This window comes from Enoplosus armatus, chromosome 13 (genome assembly GCF_043641665.1).
Source record: "Enoplosus armatus isolate fEnoArm2 chromosome 13, fEnoArm2.hap1, whole genome shotgun sequence".
NCBI lineage: Eukaryota > Metazoa > Chordata > Actinopteri > Centrarchiformes > Enoplosidae > Enoplosus > Enoplosus armatus.
The window spans coordinates 14,119,231-14,137,297 of record NC_092192.1 but is presented as its reverse complement, the minus strand read 5'-3'; the positions used below and the strand labels follow the sequence as shown (position 1 = coordinate 14,137,297).

The following is an 18,067-nucleotide window of genomic DNA, read 5'->3' as shown; positions in this document are numbered from 1 at the left end:
TACTGTAATAAGAGTTAGATATTACGTGCTTTTTCAGCATAAAATGCATGTGTGTAAATATCAAAATACACTAAAGCTAAAAGTTACTTAATTAGCTGTTCTTGATATTAAATTCTTGGGAATTAACTTGCACTTCACCTGTAGGGTCAGCTAACTTATCTATAACTATACACATAGGTATAGCCACACCATATATAGTCTATGATATATACTAGCAGTACAGCTAACGTTACAACCATGGTAACCACGTAAGCCAGGCAACCGTTAGCCCCGTTTAGCTAACATGATGTGAGATTGAATGTGTAAAATAAGAACTATGAGAACTATGCCCTTCTCCGTCCCGAAGTTATGAATAATAATACTAAGTGCTGTAAGTACCAAGTACAATGTTAAAAGAAACGAAGTTATAAAGTTTTGTGTGTAATTTTACACTTTGACCATGTATACATGACGTTACTTACTAATTTCCTGTGGAGGGCAGCAAAGCGCGAGAGGAGAGGCGTGCAGCGTCCACTTGTTATTCATTTCAGTAGAAGAAGAAAACGGTACGTCGGTGAAACAGTCCCTCTACATTTCCAAAACACAAAGCAGTGTCAGGTAAGAGCTAAACTAGTAGCAGTTCTTTTGCAGCACTACCAACGTAGTCATAATATGCATATTTACCAATATGCGGTACAGAAATAGAATGTTTCCGTTGAAAGCTGAAACACGAAGCCAAACGTTATAACTGTCTCTTTCGCTAAATTAGCTGATAGCGTAGCTCGCTAAGCAGCGCTACGTTACTGTACAAAGTGGCTAATGTTTTGACATTGGTGAATGATTTCTAATGTTAGTCGTTTGAAGCACTGAACTACCAAACTCTTCCAAAACTGTTGAATGTTGAATGGCGTGAAGCAAACGCATCAGCTTGCGTTAGCGCGCATATTAAAGCGAGGTTTTTGTATGACTTTGTAGTCATATGTGTTTTCTGTGTGAAAGTCTTAAAGGTTGGTACAGAGGAGATGGATGCCCTCACCCACATGCTAACAGACCATCTTGATCCAAAAGAAGAAAACGATGGACAAATCACAGAGGAATGCTTGCTTGGTAACTGTAGAGTGAACCTTCCAGAGGACCTACTTGAGGACGTGAGTTATCTATCACTCATGATTAAATGCTGCTCTTTCCTGCTTTGTTCCATTGCTCACGTGTGTGACACACAATGCAGATGATGCATTCATTTTTGTTGTTTACTTTTGTTTGCAACAGCCTGAAGTTTTCTTCTCTGTGATGAGTGAAAGCACCTGGAGTGAAGTACTGTCAGATTCCCAGAGGCAGCACCTGCGTCAGTTTTTGCCACAGTTTCCTGACAACAATGTTGCAGAGCAGGACAGCACCATCAGTGACCTATTCAACAACAGCAACTTTAACTTTGGAAATCCCCTTCATCTTGCACAAAAACTATTCAGAGGTGCTTCTTAGTTATCCACTTATTAACCCACCAACACAAAACTATATCATACTAAGTGAATTTTTGAAGCATTTGAAGAATTTTCTGATAATGACTCTCATTATCTCAACCCAGATGGTTACTTCAATCCTGAGGTGGTCAAATACAGACAATTGTGTGCCAAGTCCCAGAGAAAGCGGCAGTTGTACTCCCTTCAGCAGTATTACCACAGACTTTTGAAGCAGATCCTCGTCTCCAGAAAGGTATTTTCGTAAAAAGTTTTTAAGTAAAAGGCACATGGCCTCTTGCAGTTAGTCTTAATGTGTTTTGTTGTTTTTAGGAGCTGCTGGAGTTTGCAGTTCAAAATGGTCTGGACTTTCCACCAAAAAGAAAGTTACCTACTAAGACTCATGCTGAAATGCGGGAGCCAAGGGTGAGAAGACGATTGAGCCGCATATTAAAGGAGGTCAAAACTGAGTGTGGAGACAGCAATGCTTCATCTGATGATGACGGTCAGTCTCTTCTTTTGTTAGTTATCCCTGTCAATACTAATACCTTTTGTCTCTTCTTCTTCTTCTCTAATAAGAAGATGTTGATGTAGGCCAGCCAATAGTAGAATATGCACTGTGAAGATGAAAAAAAAACTTAATTAGAAATATTACAAGATTATCAGTATGACATTCAAGTGCAGAAAGGTATATTTATAAAACTGACCATACCAGTGCTTTTGTCTTATTATTATTATCATTGCATATGCTTATAGACATATCATTATGGACTCCGGCACCACAATCACCTTCCTCTCCGACACCCACTGTCTCGCTCAGAGTTCTTCCCAGCCTCTCCACCCAAGACATGAAGACTACTGGTCAGTGATTTCTGCAATATCCAGGTGATTTTCCTCAAATGTTTGAGCACAGTGAATATAATGTCTTAAGACTTTTTATTTCTTCACAGAAAAAACAGAACTTGGGGAGCGGGACTTGAAAGCCATGCTGCAAAACCATAGGGAGAAGAGGAAGCGACAACCAGTAAGAAAAAAACAAACACAAATATGCTTTAGTCTTAATTTGTACAGTATATCACTAATGATTGATTTACTCAGGACCATCCAGACTTGATGACCTCTGATATCCACCTTGGTGACATACTTTCAAGAACGAATATTGGTCGGAAGGGGACTGTGCGTGAGTAAATGAATGATAATTATATATCCCTAAGTTTCATTTTTATTTTTGTTGATTTCATGACACACAGTTGATATATTTCTTTCCTTTTTTTTCTTCCAGCTCTATTTGATCTGTCTTTGCCTAAGAAGAAGATAAAAGATGAGAGAAGGAAGAAGAAAATGAGGACAATAAAAGTTGAATCTGAGGATCCCTGTGAAACTCTTGCACCTTCAGACACCCCATCAGCTCCACCAGCAAACATCATCAACTCCCTGCCAGACACACCATCTACTCCGCTGCCCAACATCAAGGAGGAGTGAGTCTAGTGCCACGCTGGTCTCAAGAATATTTACAGAATTGTATGTGTGTGTGTGTGTGTAATGTAAAGAACCGTCATTATTGCAGAATTGTGGAAGAGTCTCAGGGCAGCCCAGTTTCCGTTGAGGAAATAGCTGTCAGTTTCTTCAGCCTGTTGGAGACCATCTTGAGGGCAGAAAACCTTTCCAGTACTTCAGTGGTATGCAGTCATTACAGTCTCACATACATAATTGATCACAGTTCTGACTACACATTATAACGCCTATTTTGATCTCTCAGTTGGAGGAGAAAGTTCAAATGTGGCAGTCCTCTCCAGCCAGCTCCCTCAATGTGTGGTTTTCATCTGTCCCATGTTGGTCCGACTTGGTTCTTCAAGCTTTGCAGTTTCTTGCTGGGGAGACTAAAGGTAAGTAGCAGTGGTCACTCACACTGAAATGGTCCGACTTTATTTTCCACCCCATGTTACTCCTGTATTTCTTCCAACTCTCTATGTTTGTTAATCAGACGGCATGATGGCACTCCCCAGTGGCTTTTCTCCATTTGTGGAATTTGCTGATGAATCTCAGCAGTGGAGGTGGATTGGTAAGAGGGATCAACTATTGAAATTCCTTATTGATGCAGTGATTAGTATTCAGGCTGATTGTATTCTTGAAGATTAAAGTGAATCTCTTATTTTAGGCCCCACTCTGGATACAGAGAAGGATCTCAGTGCACTCTGTCAGCTGTGGCTGGACTCCAAAGATTTAGTCGTCAAGGTAGTACAATTATTGTCTTACAGTTTCAGCTAAGCTATACTACTAAATTTATGTTTACTGTGTTTATTGTTTTATTTGTGACAAAATGCTTTTTTTTTGTCTTCCACAGACAGAAAACGAAGACATGTTAGAGATTACTTCTCCCACACTAAGAGTGTAAGACTCAGTGATTCATAAAGCATTGCAATCATGATTATAATTACAAAAAAGTTAGTTGATCAACCGGAAATTAATTGATTGTTGTTTTTTGGGTTGCTGGTTGGACTAAGCATGCCTTTTGTACTAACTTATTTTAATTCAAATTTAAATAATTGCTAATGATAAAAAAAAAAATCATTAGCTTAATTGTAAATAAAGAGTTATTTGTAGCCTTACATTAATATAATGAAGTACTTTGAGTTGCAGTGTCATGGTTGTTGAACTTAACCGTGTAATATCTCTAACCAAGCAGTTCAACTGATTATGTGGTGCGGCCCAGTACTGGAGATGAGAGACAAGTGTTTCAAATCCAGGTTTGTTTTGAATAATTTTCTTATCTGTAACATTTTGCCTCTTTTGCCTGATCATGAACTCGCTAAGCCAACATACTTTCTGTTTGTTTATTAGGAGCAGCAGCGGTACAACCAGCCACATAAAGCCTTCACCTTCAGGATGCATGGCTTTGAGTCTGTGGTGGGGCCTGTTAAAGGGGTGTTTGATAAGGAGATGTCTCTCAACAAAGCCAGGGAGCACACACTGCTCCGCTCAGACCGACCACCATACGTCACCATTCTCTCTCTGGGTGCGACCTTATGTTTTACTTTGACTCCATTGTCATGCTGTGGGGAACCGGTGCTTTAAGTGTGTGCAAAGGAAACCAATCACACAATTCTAACTTCTACCCTCTTCCTGCCGCAGTGCGGGATGCAGCAGCCAGGTTACCCAATGGAGAAGGAACAAGGGCAGAGATCTGTGAACTGTTGAAAGACTCACAGTTTCTTGCTCCAGATGTCACCAGTGCGCAGGTGTGATATATTTTTCTTTTTGTCATTCAGCTTACTCTGGCAGAGAGATTTAGTTTTCTCTGTACCTTACCTTTCCAGAGGCAGATGCTGACTTTTAAGTTGTTGTCTTATGGTGACATTTCCTGTGTGTAAGGAGCTTTCTTTGCTCTTTAGGTGAACACAGTTGTCAGTGGGGCTCTGGATAGACTTCACTATGAGAAAGACCCCTGTGTGAAGTACGACATTGGCCGCAAACTCTGGATTTACCTGCACCGCAGTCGCAGTCAAGAGGAGTTTGGTAAGCAACCACGTGCTTGACTTTAGGGTTTAGCTATCCACCCTTTAAGTTTGTGCGGAAGTGTAACGATCTCTAATCCTGTAGTTTTCGAGGATCCATTTGTTTAATTTGATTACCTGCTATTGTCTGAATGGAAGATTTACTTCATTTCCTACAACCCCTGTAGATCTGCTTGACACATTTGACATGAACATTTTCAACTTAGGTTACTCCTCCATCCTTCTGTCGCCTCCATCTCTTCTTTGCCATACTATAATTGCACTCACATGCAAATGAGCAAAGTGTCTCATAGCATATGCTCTCTGTCTTTTTAAGATCGCTGTGATGTGAAAAAAATGTGAAAAATTCTCATGTTTTTTCTTTCTCCAATCCAGAGAGGATCCACCAGGCTCAAGCTGCTGCTGCAAAAGCAAGAAAAGCCCTACAGCAGAAACCTAAACCTGCATCCAAGCCTGTGAGTCCACTGCCTCCATTTTACGGCAGAAAAAACTTTGCCTAGCTGCACACAATGTAAAACATACACTATTTCCATTTAGCTTTTTTACTGCGTGGAAAACACTGTTGAAGTTATGCTACTGTAGTGGAAGTTATTGTTTTCCCACTTGGAGTTGTAAGTTGTTGTTTATCAGTGTCTATTTATGTTTTAGAAGTCTGGAAGTAAAGATGGAGGCAGTAAAACCCCTGGATGTCTGGAGGCAGGACAGGATATAGGCTCCATTCCCATGTCACCAACCCCTACAACACCCACCCCAAACACACCTGGAACCCCTAAGTCACCCTTGCCCTGCATAGCCACCACGCCAACGAAGACTGGAGTCCCGGATACAATCAAAAGCAGCCCAGGGTCAGTGAGACACAAGTTGTTCATATTAATATTGTACAATACATACAACCATTTTTCATCTGTGTAATTTGAAATAGACTCTTCTCTTATCTATTGCTTCTGCCCCTTCTCGCTCTCCCAGTGTTCTTCTGGTGTCCCCTCCCTCGTTGCCCCAGCTGGGAGCCATTTTACCCAGCAGTCAGGCAGGTCCACCAGCTTCACAGCCAGTCACGTCCCAACACACGGCTCGGTTAGTGAGTCACCTGGCGGCAGGCTCCCTCCCGCAGGTACGGGTTGTTTCTGCTCAGCCTGGTCTGGGCTCTTCGGCAGGAAGTCAGCAGGCCACACTGGTACATCAGACCCCTCACCAGATCAGGATGCCGGTGTCAGTGTCGGCCAAGGGCATTTCACAGGTAACCAGATAAAGAGTTGTGTTTGTTGTTTTGCATATTGTAAATGCATAATTAATTCTGTCTGTGTTTGTTGTGTATATCAATAGGCAGTGGTTTCTGTGCCTCTGAGGACTGCTAGTAGTCCAGTCCAGGTGCCAACCACCCTGTCTGTAGCTGTGGCCAAACCTCAAACTGGATCACCTGGTAGCCCGGCCAACAACCCTGCTTCCCCTGCTGTGCTGGCTGGAGTCGCCAGCCAGAATATCAAACAGGTGAACCAGTTTGTTTCAACTGGGATATTTAGTCAGTTAGGTTGACTACTAATAGGACCTTTTCTGAACAGTCTGGACCTGTAAGAATGTTTCCACCAGGCTGGAAGTTAGTTATTACAGGTAGATGAACACATTTCACTCCTTGAACATTCAATGCCAAATGCTAATGAACAGTTCAAGCATAAAACTAAAATGGGAAATTTGGCTTTTTCTGGTTTCAACAGAAAAAAGTCTAAAGGTTATGGAGCTATCCTTAAATAAGTAACACATGTAATTTTCCATGTTTATGATCACAGCATTTATTTGTTGGTATGTTACATTTTTTCTTTAAAGGTGTCCATCACAGGCCAATTGGGAATGAAGACTCCAGGAGGAGCAGGAATTCCAATAACGGCTACAAACCTTCGCATTCAGGGTAAAGATGTCCTGCGTCTCCCACCATCTTCAATCACCACAGACGCCAAAGGCCAGACGGTGCTGCGGATCACCCCAGACATGATGGCAACTCTTGCCAAATCCCCAGTTGCAACTGTCAAACTCACCCCTGACTTCCTGGGCACTGCCACCACAGGCAGCAAGAGCATATCAGCCACTCTCCATGTGACGCCGACCCACCCTACTCCTTCCTCTGCCTCCAGTGCTATATCCTGTACAGGGGAAGTACAGACCACTAAAGCAGGCCCTGTTGCATCCACCTTGTTGAAGTCTGCAGGAGACACAGCCATTCGTCTGATGCCCACATTGGCTGTCTCTATGGCTGACCAAAAATCTAGGACCTTCTCCACTGTGACCTCCCCTGACAAGAGTGGCACCACCATTCGGATAATGCCAGGCCTCGGAGTTATTCCACAGAAGCAGGGTCAGACCATCACAATGACAACCACCACTGGCGGCAAACCACTCACAGCGTCTACATGTGCTAATGTAGTGACCATGGCTGCCAGTGTTGTGGCTGGTGCTAAGGGGATCACAGTGGCTCCTGGAGTCTCGTGCTCACCTCTGACTCTGGGAACAGCGACAGCCACTGTGCGGCAGGTCCCTGCTACAGTGGTTACTACACAAACAGTAAGAGAGTTGTTCAGTTTCTGTACATATTTTAAGGAAATTGCAAGGTTTTCTTGTCTAGTTTTTGCCATAGTTCCCATCGGATGAGGTATGTAGTGTGATATGATTACACCTATAGTACACAGAGAATCTTAATATTTAGTATTTAATATTTTAATTAGACATTTTTAGCCCCACTTGAAAGGGTGTGTAGCTCTAAGAATTTTCAATTTCAATCAATTTTAGTCAGTTGGGTCAAACCGTGTTTTCAGGACGTACATGTAAGAAGCAGCATGTCCTCTAGGGGCCACTGTTGGGCTGTTAGACTCTTTGTTTAGTTTCACTCTGTTGGTTCTTGTGGGAACATGTTTCATGTCCTCCTTCTATACCCAACTGACACAAGCCAGCAATTTAATGCTTGATAATACATTTATAACACTACATCTTACATTACAGAACATAATAAGATTGTACAAACTGTTTATTTTTTTAACAATGATAGATCATTATATTATATCATACATCATAAGTGATGTTGATAAGGGCAGTGTTGTAAGTGTTATGTTGTTCTTCAGTTCATCCAAATGTTAGTCTAGGTCACTCACCCAGGTCATCGATTATCAAGTAGTAGAAAGTCAAAAGCACCAGCACCTATAGTAGGGGGGAAGCATGTAACCACAAACCAGTCAGCTTTGCATATATAAAGAAAACCTCCCACAAACAGCTCACATTTGTCAACAACCCAGATGTGTTTTTGATGTGATCTGACGTCAGATACCAGATAGACACAGCTGAGCACAATTCTGTTGTTTTTCTACTGCTCACCACAGTCACAGTTTCCCAAAGAAAAAAAGTGGTCATTGATGATAAGTGGTCATTTGAGTTACAGTTGGATATCAGGTGTGCGCTGCAAGCTGACTATAGACACAATGCACAATGTATCTGAATGCAGGCTGTTATATTTGAATGGGAGCGTTGACTTGAAACTACTAAATGCTTCCTCCCAACTGCTTCTCTGAATAATCGATTTATTGAGTTGCATAGTTTCCTCCAAAGAGAATTGTAATTCATCAAAGAGACACTCATTAGCTTTTTCCTCCGTCTTCAAGTCTACACTTAGTAAATCAATTGGACGGTAAATTATACCTTTTTAGTCATTTGCAGTATTGATCGATTTGTATTAGCGCATTCTCAATAATGGGAAATTTAACTTTCTATTACTTAAATTACTCTGTAATGTGTGTGTATGGATCTTTTCTACACTGTTTATTCAAGAAACAACATTCAAACATGTCCCTGTACTTAACCACACCTTCTGAAAGTCACGTGACTCAAGAACAATCCTCTTTTTTGACACTGTAGGGGAAGTTACCTGCACGCATAACTGTGCCCCTCTCTGTCCTCAACCAACCACTGAAGAGCAAGAGTGTTGTGACCACACCCATTGTGAAAGGAAGTCTTAACACAAAGTAAGTCTCATCATCTGCACTGTTACTCCTTTTTTAGAATATTTCTGTTGTTAAGACCTTTTACTGACAGAATAAAAAGAGAATGTAAAATTAGTTGTAAAGATTGTATTACTTTATTTTGATGTGTTAGAGATACAGTGCTTGGGCCTCTGTCATCAGATGACAGCAACAGCCTTGCAACTGTTTATTTCTATTGTTTGTATATTTTGTTTACATTGAAGTATCACTTTTGAAGCCTCTTAAATATATGTATTTATTGATGTATTATCTATTTTTCATTTACCGGGTCCTTCTCCACAGCTGTCAGTTGGGCTGGTAGCATGACATGTTTTTGTCCTGCTCTCTTTTCTGAGCAGTATCAGCAGTCTGGGCAGAAACATCATCCTGACCACCATGCCTGCCGGCACCAAGCTGATCGCAGGGAACAAACCAGTAAGCTTTGTCACAGCACAACAGTTCCAGCAGCTTCAGCAGCAAGGACAGGCCACACAGGTTAGCTTACATCTCACTTTTTTTTTTACGTTGCACATGAGAAAGTATTGTCAACAAAAGGGAATAATGTATTTTATAACACCTGTTCAATAGCCCTGTTGATAGATTTTAACTTGTGGTTTACAGTCATCGTAATTACACCTACAAGAATCACTCATGTTATTTGATGGCTTCCATTGAGTTTTGAATAATCTTTCTCATACAGTGTGTTTTGCCTTAACATCGTCATACGCTGCTTTATGACCAACACAGAAAATCTCAAGTCTAACTGTCCGTCTTTCTTCCTTTAGGTTCGCATCCAGACGGTTCAGGCGCAGCAGCTCCAGCAGCACATGGCAACAGGCTCCCCGAAATCTGTTTCCACAGTTGTAGTCACAACAGCACCTTCGCCCAAATGTGCCCCCGATCCCCCACCTGCACCTCAACAGTGATCCCATCTCGTCAGCCAGCAGTGAATCGTAGGTCCAGTGCACAACATACGTGCCTGTATTTGGTTATTGGTATACTTTTGTTCTCAAGCTTTTTCAGGCTCATTTGACTTGTTTCTACTCTCACCATTGAAGTTATTGTTAATACAGCGTGAAATATTCATTCATTTCAGAAATTTCTGCAAGTATCACCTGTTTGTTGAAAATTGTCATCATTCCTCAGCTAAATTTAATCCCCTGAATTTTATCGTCCACATTGTTGTAGCCAAAATATAATGTGAAACAGCTCACCAGGTTGTTGACTACTACAAACGTATTCTTAGAAATTCTGGACTGAATTTACTTTTTCAGTGGTTGAAAAAAGACCAGTCGCCCTGTTGATATTTTGCCTAAATAAAACCTCACAACTTATCAATTCATATTAAACTACCAATTCAGATTTCTATGATTGTCAATAGGATGTTCTCTCGGTCACTTCTTTAAATGTTTGATGTAATGCAATATTAGCAAATGTGAATTGAGTGGGATTTAACTCTGTCTGAATTATTTGAATGTTGTGATTTTTGTTTTAATACATTATTTGTTCTCTCATCAGGCGTCTTTACTTATTTGATAGCAGGCCACACACTGGAGCCATACATTTCAGGTTACTATTTATGTAACTTGGACTTTTGTGTATTTAAAACAGACCTTAACAACAGATCATATTTAAACATATTTAAATATGTTTATTTTATAAAACTGCAGACTTGATCTTAGACACAGACCATTAACATTGAAATGTTACTTACATTTGATTTCATTTTCTAAGAACTATAATCATGCATTCACTCTTCATCCGACTCTTCAAGCAAAGCTTTCTGGGAGCTTGTTGTGGGGTATGTATTTTGCATTCCAATCTCTATGTCCCGACCCTTTCCTGAGAATCGCTTCACTGTGCTATTAGAGCAAGAAAAAAAGGCTTTAGGAAACACATGAACAACATAACAATTACACAATCCACTCAAGAACTGTACAGGCCTACTCAGAGTTAACGAATTAAATGGTAAATGATCCAAATTAACCTCCAAAGCACTTTACAGCTAAGTCTCATTCACCCAATCACTCACACATTCACACAACGATGGCGACCGAGCTGCCGTGCAAGGTCCTGGTCTCCATCGGGAGCAACTTAGAGTTCAGTGTCTTGCTCAAGGACACGAGGATTGAACCCCCAACCCGCTCTAACCAGCTTTACCTCCTGTGCGACAGTGCTAACCACTGCGCCATCATGCTGCCCAGTTTATGCTTATTATGCTGATAAGTTAATTTCATAAGTGTTCTATGGGCAGTATCTTGCAGGGAAAGCCACATTTTCCAAAATGTACTCAGAACCTCCAAACCAAGTCCTCAGTTTTGACCATATATTGTTGCTACAGAGCAGTTTTTATATCGTGTGTGTGCATCTCATGTTCTACCAGCGTGTGCACAAACATGTATGAAGGTACTGCTGACTAGTAATGCACCAATAAAAAATTAGAGGACAGCACCCTGATGGTAATGCAGGTGGTAAGACACATTTTTGGCTTTGCAGATATCCGTAAGGCCTAGTAAACATTTTAATCACTCATTCAACATGTTTAGTAGGCCTTAAGGATACAGTGCATCTTGGTGAGAAGTGTCGAATGTAAGCAAAACCATGTTGACCATAAAAACTTCACGGGGCACCTTAAAATTCAGGCTCAGTAACCAGAATGAAACTCAAAAAGCCCTGCTATTTTCTGTTCACAGAAAGCGTTGCATGCATCATAAAGGCAACAAGTATGGCCTGTTCCATCTTTTGTTTTGGCTGATTGTTTCTGCATTGCCATGAGACAGACACGCTCATATTGCTGCATTCCAATAGTGGTTTAACTTGCTATTGTTTACTTGCTCTTGAAACCTCTCCCTTTAGAATGAATTCCAGCCAAATGTGTTTTACATTTTACAGGAAAGGATGGTTTGAGTAAATGTAGTGTTGGTCTATAAAAACAGATTCACATCAGTTTACTGCTCTGTTATGTAGGTATCATGACAGTGAAGAAGTGGATAACATGCACCATATGAATATAATTTTAGTTCTAAACCTTGTATAGGTAAAGGATGGGATACTTACAACCAAACCATAGAGGAGGTGCAGGTGACTAAAAGCAGGGCCACAGCTAAATGCCAGCAGAAGCACATCGTGATGAACATGACGTTGTCATGCAGTTCCAAGTCCCACTTTGGCCCACTTAATGGGTAAAGTACGAATCCAATCTGAAATGACAAATATTGTGATGAAGGAGCCAACTGCCTGTGATGTTAAGCAAAATATTCTGAGGTCTGAGGTCAGTGTGAATGATGACTAATCTCAATCAATTTTCAAGTCTCTACAAATAGGCCAAGATTAAACAAATTTGGTACTGATGAAGCAGCAAAAATTAATTAACTATATGTAAAGTATACACACGTAGTAAATGGGCTCAAACTGTCAAAAACACTGCTTTGGCCCTTGGCCCTTCCTTGTGTTGGTATTGAGTATATTGTACACATTGATACTGTGTGGTACCAATAGAAATGTGTATGGGCACATTCACACAGCGTTCCACAAATCACGTTTAACACATTACGGCGTTCTCAGCATCTGCTTTTGCTAATCACCTGGTAGAACCAGGAGCCCTGCAGGATGAACAGGCATGCCCTGAGCAGCTCCAAAGTAATGTTGTCTCTTAGGAACACCTCCAACATGGTGCTGGCCGACCCACTAAACACAGCCACTAGCAGCAGAGAGTGGACGTGAGCATCCAGAAGGGGCCGGTTGTGCAGATGGTAATAGAACAGAAACCCTTGGTGATAAGGGAGAGTCAAACACAAAACATGGCTCAAGTACATGTTAAAGGGACATAGTTGTGATGTGAAAGAAAAATGCATCACTAAAACCTAGCTTCCCTTACAGCTTACCTTCAACAAAAAGAGCCAAGGAGAGAGCAAGGCGGTCAACACCAGCTGGCACCAGTTTGGATGTAGTACTCGCAACCAATGCTATTCCAGCGATCCCAAAGAACAGATACATTGTGCTGTGCTGCCAGTTCATCAGCTTTACCCATGAATTGTTCTCTCTGTTGTATAGGTGGGCATGTGGCCCGTCCACCACAAATTGTTCAACCATAATACCTGGGACAGGACAATCGGACAAATGACATGAGTCAAGAACAGGTTGTAGAGACCTGAAGTGTGCAGATGGAAGGGAAACTGACCAACAAATGAAGCAAAGATTTGAAATCCTCCCTCGACGTAGTCAATTCTTTTAAAGAAAGGCGGCATAGTCTGTCTTCTTTTAGGCTGACTTGTCCTCCAGTAGTGTTGGAGAATGTGTTTTACTGTTAGCCAGAAGCCAAAGAACAGGAAAAAGGAGCCAGGAATGGCATGTCCTCCAAAGTTGGCCATCGGTAGGCCTGAAAACATAAGAAATATACCTTAGTGATCAGTAACATACATTTGAGGGAAACATTTGAGCTCAATGCTCTTATTCCTTTGAATGTGAGAGGACTCAACTTTGAGGTTAAAGTACAAGCTCGTAGCTTTATTTTATTGTGTTTTGAGCCATGTAATGATTACAAGCAAGTGTCAATTCAAGGAAAAAGGACTAAAAATAGTAGCTGACAATAAGATAGCACAGGTAGATGGCTTGCACATAAAGGTTATACCAAACTAAATGTCATTATATAGCTACTTAATCAGTTAATGTATATAGTGTAATCTTGACAAATGTTTATGAAAATGTATGTTCTATATCCTGTCCTCTGATCTGATCAGAGCAGTTTAGTTGATCCAGACATGGCTGCTCATTTGTCTTGCAAAAGTGAAATTCAAATCATCCAAACAGGGTTGTCAAGTGAATGAATAAAAATAACACTCAAGCAATTTGTATCTCAGTTTTAGAAATATTGGTTGCACTCAATAAACTGTTAGGGATAAAATATGCTGAGCAATGTGATTTTGATACAATGGTGCCACTGATCTACTTATGTGAATTGAAAATAGACATATTGTTGAAGCATGGTCATGTTTGTGGCTTAATCCATGCTTTTAAAATTGACCATTTCTAACTTCCTCTTGTTGTCCTCAGTGTCACTGGCCACGAGACACGGGTGTGTTCAAGATCTGCATGTTCAGTCAGACAAGTTTTTCTTGACTAGACTGTTTGACTTGACGGGACTACTAATCATTTCTGCCCCTCACACTTTCACACACTCACACTCACATTCACATAAATTATCAGGAGGCATGGGCCTGTAGGTAGATGTAGTTCACACCCTATAGATTGATTGTAACTACTAATATAATTTCTACATATAGTCTCTGCTCATTGAAAGCAGATGCTAAACGTGAACATTAGCCTTTCCTATCACAGTTAAAATAGATGGCTGACAGAGTGTACATACCTTATTCTCTGCTCCCAAAGGCTTGGAAGAATCTGTGAATCTTGGCAGCTGTCAGAGTGAGCACGCTGGTTTGTGTAACCTGTGCACACCTGTTGTCTGCAATGCTAACCTGCATTGACATCATCACAGAGCCCCACCCCTCATTTGCATTGGTTTCTGTGACCAAGGGACATCCTCCTGGGAAACAGCTACAACATTCAGGCAGAAAAACAAAACCTGACTCAAGATCATGTTGTTTATTCAGGTATCACATGCTGTGAAAATATGATGTGGAGCAAATATATAACAACAAATCTATCATTTATTTTGCCTTTTAATACCATAATAATTAGTCTGCAACAATAATGCCAAAAAGTAAACAAAGATTTGTTTTAAAACTTCAAGAGCACAAAACTTACCAAACTATACAACTGAGTTAATATATAAGCTCAGGTACAAGCTGTGTGCACAAGGAAAGGCAGCAGCACTGGCCTTTAATGAACTTTGCACCCATTTTCAATAAATCTTTATTGCCATCATTATCATGTTCAAATGATCATTCCTCACGTACAGCTAGTCACCAAAGAGCTACTTTAATTACAAAACTGAATGTTATAAAAAAAGGTTGTCTTATTGTGTTTGTCATTAAAGCTGAAATTGAATTCACACATAAGAATAAAGAAAGCTGTAAGTGTAAATGCGTGGGCATTTGTCTCGTACATGTGGGGGTTATAGTATTACACAGAATAATTTCTTCTCTCGAAACGGGTTCTCAGAGGAAGGCACTGGTGTCACCAGGGGGTCCTCTTTGGCATGAGCTTCGCAGTAGGCCATCAGATCAGCTGCTGCTTTGGATATCTGCACAAAAAGGTTGTGTGTGTGTCAAAACGGGGAGGGGAAGAGAATAAAAAACATTTCTAATTGAGTTTATTCATTTCTCCACCATTGATTAAAACACCCAAAGAACACCTTTCTTCCTGCATCAATCAAAAGTGTAAAACTGTCGGATTGTTCAGAAAATGGGGATTGAACTGGTACACGATTGGCTGCTTTTTGGCAGGTTAAAGTTTGGAAATAGATGTCCATTTAAATATACATGAAAGTAAATCTCTCTGAAAGTGATTATTATAAACAAGTAAGCCATGAATACTCCATATTAAAACACAAGACATGTTGCCACACTTAACAATCTAAAGTGATTCCTAAACTTTTCCATTATTATTGGCTGTGTAGTTCCATAATGTGCTGACTCACCATCATCCTCTCTATGTTGACCTCCAGTTTCAATTGTTCGACCGTCTTTCGAGCATCTGCAATCTTGGCCATGTTGTTGGACATCCTGCGCACTAAAGTCAGCCAGCGTGCAGCAAACCATCGAATGTTGAGTTATCAGACAAGAAATAACAGTGTGCATCACTGATAATGAAACCAAGTGAAGCAAAAAATACAAACATGGTTACGCAGCTAACGCAGTGTGTGACAATTTATTGAAGGTGCCTGTGCCATGGTTAAGAGTCTGTTTCAATTTGCTCGTTAATTCTGCTCCCTGGGTCTCAGCTGCAAGTGGCACAGGGAGGGTCTCAGAGGAGGAAGGCAGGGGAGGCAGAGCAGCTTCCCCAGGGGAAGGCATCCGCTAGCTGAGAATGTAAATACACCTAACATTACCATTAACTTGTTGCTTCAGAATACGTTTGTATAAAACTGCAGATGTAGAGAGTTGCTATTAATGATATTAATCTCCCCACCGTTGTTTCTACACAGCTGCTCAGCTGCAACTGATTCAAGAGATCAACCTTGCTGAACCTCTCAGAGAGCAGTAAATGAAAAGCATCACTAGTCAAGAAGAAAAGACTCTTTATTTAGGTTTCAGTGTCTGTGGGAGTGAAATTAATTTGTCAATTCAATCAATACAAATCATTTCTACACACTAAATTAATTCATATGAAATATGCTACCAATATCAGCACACATGCATAGATATATGGTCTGATATAGGCTGTTTCCATGAATCTGTTCAAAATTAGATTTAAAAAAACAAAGAAATTGTACAATTTAACTCATAATAATTCACAACATCACTCACCACAAGACCAACAGCAACCGTTGGGCTCCTGGAATGAAAGTCAGCTTGTCTTCAACGGGGTCCTCCGCACCAACTTACAGTAACAAATGAAATGAGATTAATGGCAAAGATGAGGAGGAAGGCTTCAATAGGTTCCCTCCTTCAAATAATAAGCTGTGGTTCTGCCCCCAGGATGGGCTCAGTGCAGCAGTTAAAGGCAACATGTGGTGTGACCTTCATCTCTTGAGTCTCTATCACTCGCTTACCTGAGATAATGCAGGAGCTCCCAACTGGAACATATAACATTTTTTTTTAAAGAGCCAAAATAGGAATTAGATTTAAATAGTTAATAGTGTATTTTATATAAATACATGAAAAAAGCTTTTGTCATAACACCTGACAGCAACATGAAAAGACATTATACTATAATGAGGAAACTCCCAAGGGAATAGGCCAGTTTGTTATACATGACTGTAATTAATTTTCCTATTTGCAATTCATTCTTAGACAAATATCAAATCTCTAATACTTGGATATATATTTACCAAGTGCATTGATTGTAAGTGCATTGGGCTTCTTTTATGACTTAATAATGATTAATCAATATTTATAACAAGTTTATTACATGGCACAATTGAATGTTAGAATTCAAAATAAAAGTCATAAGTCAAAAGTCATTAACACACATTTCTCTTTCATGTGCTTTTATAGTCTAACAAATTATTTTGCAGTTAGTTATGCATTGCTGTAAAAATAACTGGAAGTTTAATAATGTGAAGGCTCAATGTGTAAAAGGAAATTCATTTTGGGCTCTGATGATTTTAGCTGAAGGTCAGATGTAACGTTTGGGTGCTGACAAAGTTATATGAGTTATTGTGCAGATTTACAGTATAACAGCAGCAAGCAATGACTCTAAATGCACAATGATTCACCGATAATATTCTGATATATTTCAAGATGGTCTTATCAAGTTCCAAACAAATACTTTTTGAGCCTAATTCTTTCCTGCAACAAAATACACAAGGACACTGGATAACATTAATTATGTCTAACAGTAAGCTTGCAAGGTAAGTGATAAGCTTTAAGTTTTTGTCAAGCTGTGAGTTTTCTCAGACAGCAGAATTATTTGTCTCTTGTTGAAGCTATCCTCTTCAAGGCTGCCAGTCTTTCCTGTAGAGCTGACAGTTATTCCACACAGCAGCGGGGGGCAAAGTGGCAGTGTTATGGAGTTAAATGTCAAATGCCTCATTAACATTTGTTTCCCTGTAGTAATTGGTCTCTCTCTGTGGAAGATGCGGGACCGTATGAGTAGAAAGAGCTGCTGCTTCACCTAACAGACCTCCATCACAGAAGGCCCAAAAATATAATTTGCCCAGTGTTGTGTTGCATAATTCAAGCAGGGAATGTTCAGATTCTGTAGTCCTACTTAGTGAGAACGTAATAATGTTGCCTACATTTGACAAGTGAAAACTCATAACCATCCATGCAGCCAGCCAACCAGCATGCCTCCTCTCTTGTATTGTACATTTATGACAGGCGCTACATCATAGGATCGAGTGTCTGCATATCCCATCAACGCTGGTGTACACTTGTTTTCCACAACCCTTATTTTCATGTTAACATTTACAGTCTTTGGCCGTACTTTATGTCCTCTCTTTAGACCAAAAAATAGTGTACAGCAATTGACAAACATATTTAACCCAGCTTTA

At 40.3% G+C, this 18,067-nt stretch overlaps 3 protein-coding genes across 3 annotated transcripts; 1 reads left to right on the top strand and 2 right to left on the bottom strand.

The window, feature by feature from the left end:
- The first annotated feature begins 1,001 nt into the window (after positions 1 to 1,001).
- On the top strand, positions 1,002 to 10,405 carry nfrkb (nuclear factor related to kappaB binding protein). The gene is made up of 25 exons (XM_070917477.1): positions 1,002 to 1,127; positions 1,249 to 1,450; positions 1,565 to 1,692; positions 1,770 to 1,941; positions 2,193 to 2,297; positions 2,387 to 2,460; positions 2,535 to 2,616; positions 2,719 to 2,914; positions 3,004 to 3,115; positions 3,196 to 3,322; positions 3,421 to 3,498; positions 3,595 to 3,671; positions 3,781 to 3,827; positions 4,123 to 4,183; positions 4,278 to 4,452; positions 4,569 to 4,675; positions 4,829 to 4,952; positions 5,327 to 5,406; positions 5,600 to 5,796; positions 5,918 to 6,188; positions 6,275 to 6,439; positions 6,773 to 7,504; positions 8,846 to 8,952; positions 9,309 to 9,444; positions 9,735 to 10,405. The coding sequence occupies exons 1-25, from the start codon at positions 1,002 to 1,004 to the stop codon at positions 9,873 to 9,875; spliced, it is 3,822 nt and encodes a 1,273-aa protein (XP_070773578.1). The 3' UTR covers positions 9,876 to 10,405.
- A 233-nt stretch (positions 10,406 to 10,638) lies between these two features.
- tmem45b (transmembrane protein 45B) lies at positions 10,639 to 14,350 on the bottom strand. Its single transcript, XM_070917860.1, has 6 exons — positions 14,318 to 14,350; positions 13,130 to 13,327; positions 12,834 to 13,046; positions 12,534 to 12,718; positions 12,007 to 12,149; positions 10,639 to 10,811 (listed from the first exon to the last, which is right to left on the bottom strand). Exons 2-6 carry the CDS (start codon positions 13,317 to 13,319, stop codon positions 10,700 to 10,702), a joined length of 843 nt encoding a protein of 280 aa, XP_070773961.1. The 5' UTR covers positions 13,320 to 13,327; positions 14,318 to 14,350; the 3' UTR covers positions 10,639 to 10,699.
- A 675-nt stretch (positions 14,351 to 15,025) lies between these two features.
- On the bottom strand, positions 15,026 to 16,395 carry gng8 (guanine nucleotide binding protein (G protein), gamma 8). The gene is made up of 3 exons (XM_070917180.1): positions 16,380 to 16,395; positions 15,551 to 15,642; positions 15,026 to 15,154 (listed from the first exon to the last, which is right to left on the bottom strand). Exons 2-3 carry the CDS (start codon positions 15,632 to 15,634, stop codon positions 15,026 to 15,028), a joined length of 213 nt encoding a protein of 70 aa, XP_070773281.1. The 5' UTR covers positions 15,635 to 15,642; positions 16,380 to 16,395.
- Positions 16,396 to 18,067: the final 1,672 nt, after the last annotated feature.

Excerpts from the sequence above, each read along its gene's own strand:
- nfrkb (XM_070917477.1), top strand. The coding sequence starts at position 1,002 with ATGGATGCCCTCACCCACATGCTAACAGACCATCTTGATCCAAAAGAA. Across the intron at positions 5,407-5,599 it reads CTAAACCTGCATCCAAGCCT|AAGTCTGGAAGTAAAGATGG; the intron begins GTGAGTCCACTG and ends TTTATGTTTTAG. Across the intron at positions 6,189-6,274 it reads CGGCCAAGGGCATTTCACAG|GCAGTGGTTTCTGTGCCTCT; the intron begins GTAACCAGATAA and ends GTATATCAATAG.
- gng8 (XM_070917180.1), bottom strand. The coding sequence starts at position 15,634 with ATGTCCAACAACATGGCCAAGATTGCAGATGCTCGAAAGACGGTCGAA. Across the intron at positions 15,155-15,550 it reads TCAACATAGAGAGGATGATG|ATATCCAAAGCAGCAGCTGA; the intron begins GTGAGTCAGCAC and ends CTTTTTGTGCAG.
- tmem45b (XM_070917860.1), bottom strand. The coding sequence starts at position 13,319 with ATGGCCAACTTTGGAGGACATGCCATTCCTGGCTCCTTTTTCCTGTTC. Across the intron at positions 13,047-13,129 it reads AATCTTTGCTTCATTTGTTG|GTATTATGGTTGAACAATTT; the intron begins GTCAGTTTCCCT and ends GTCCTGTCCCAG. Across the intron at positions 10,812-12,006 it reads ACCTCCTCTATGGTTTGGTT|CACAGTGAAGCGATTCTCAG; the intron begins GTAAGTATCCCA and ends TTGCTCTAATAG.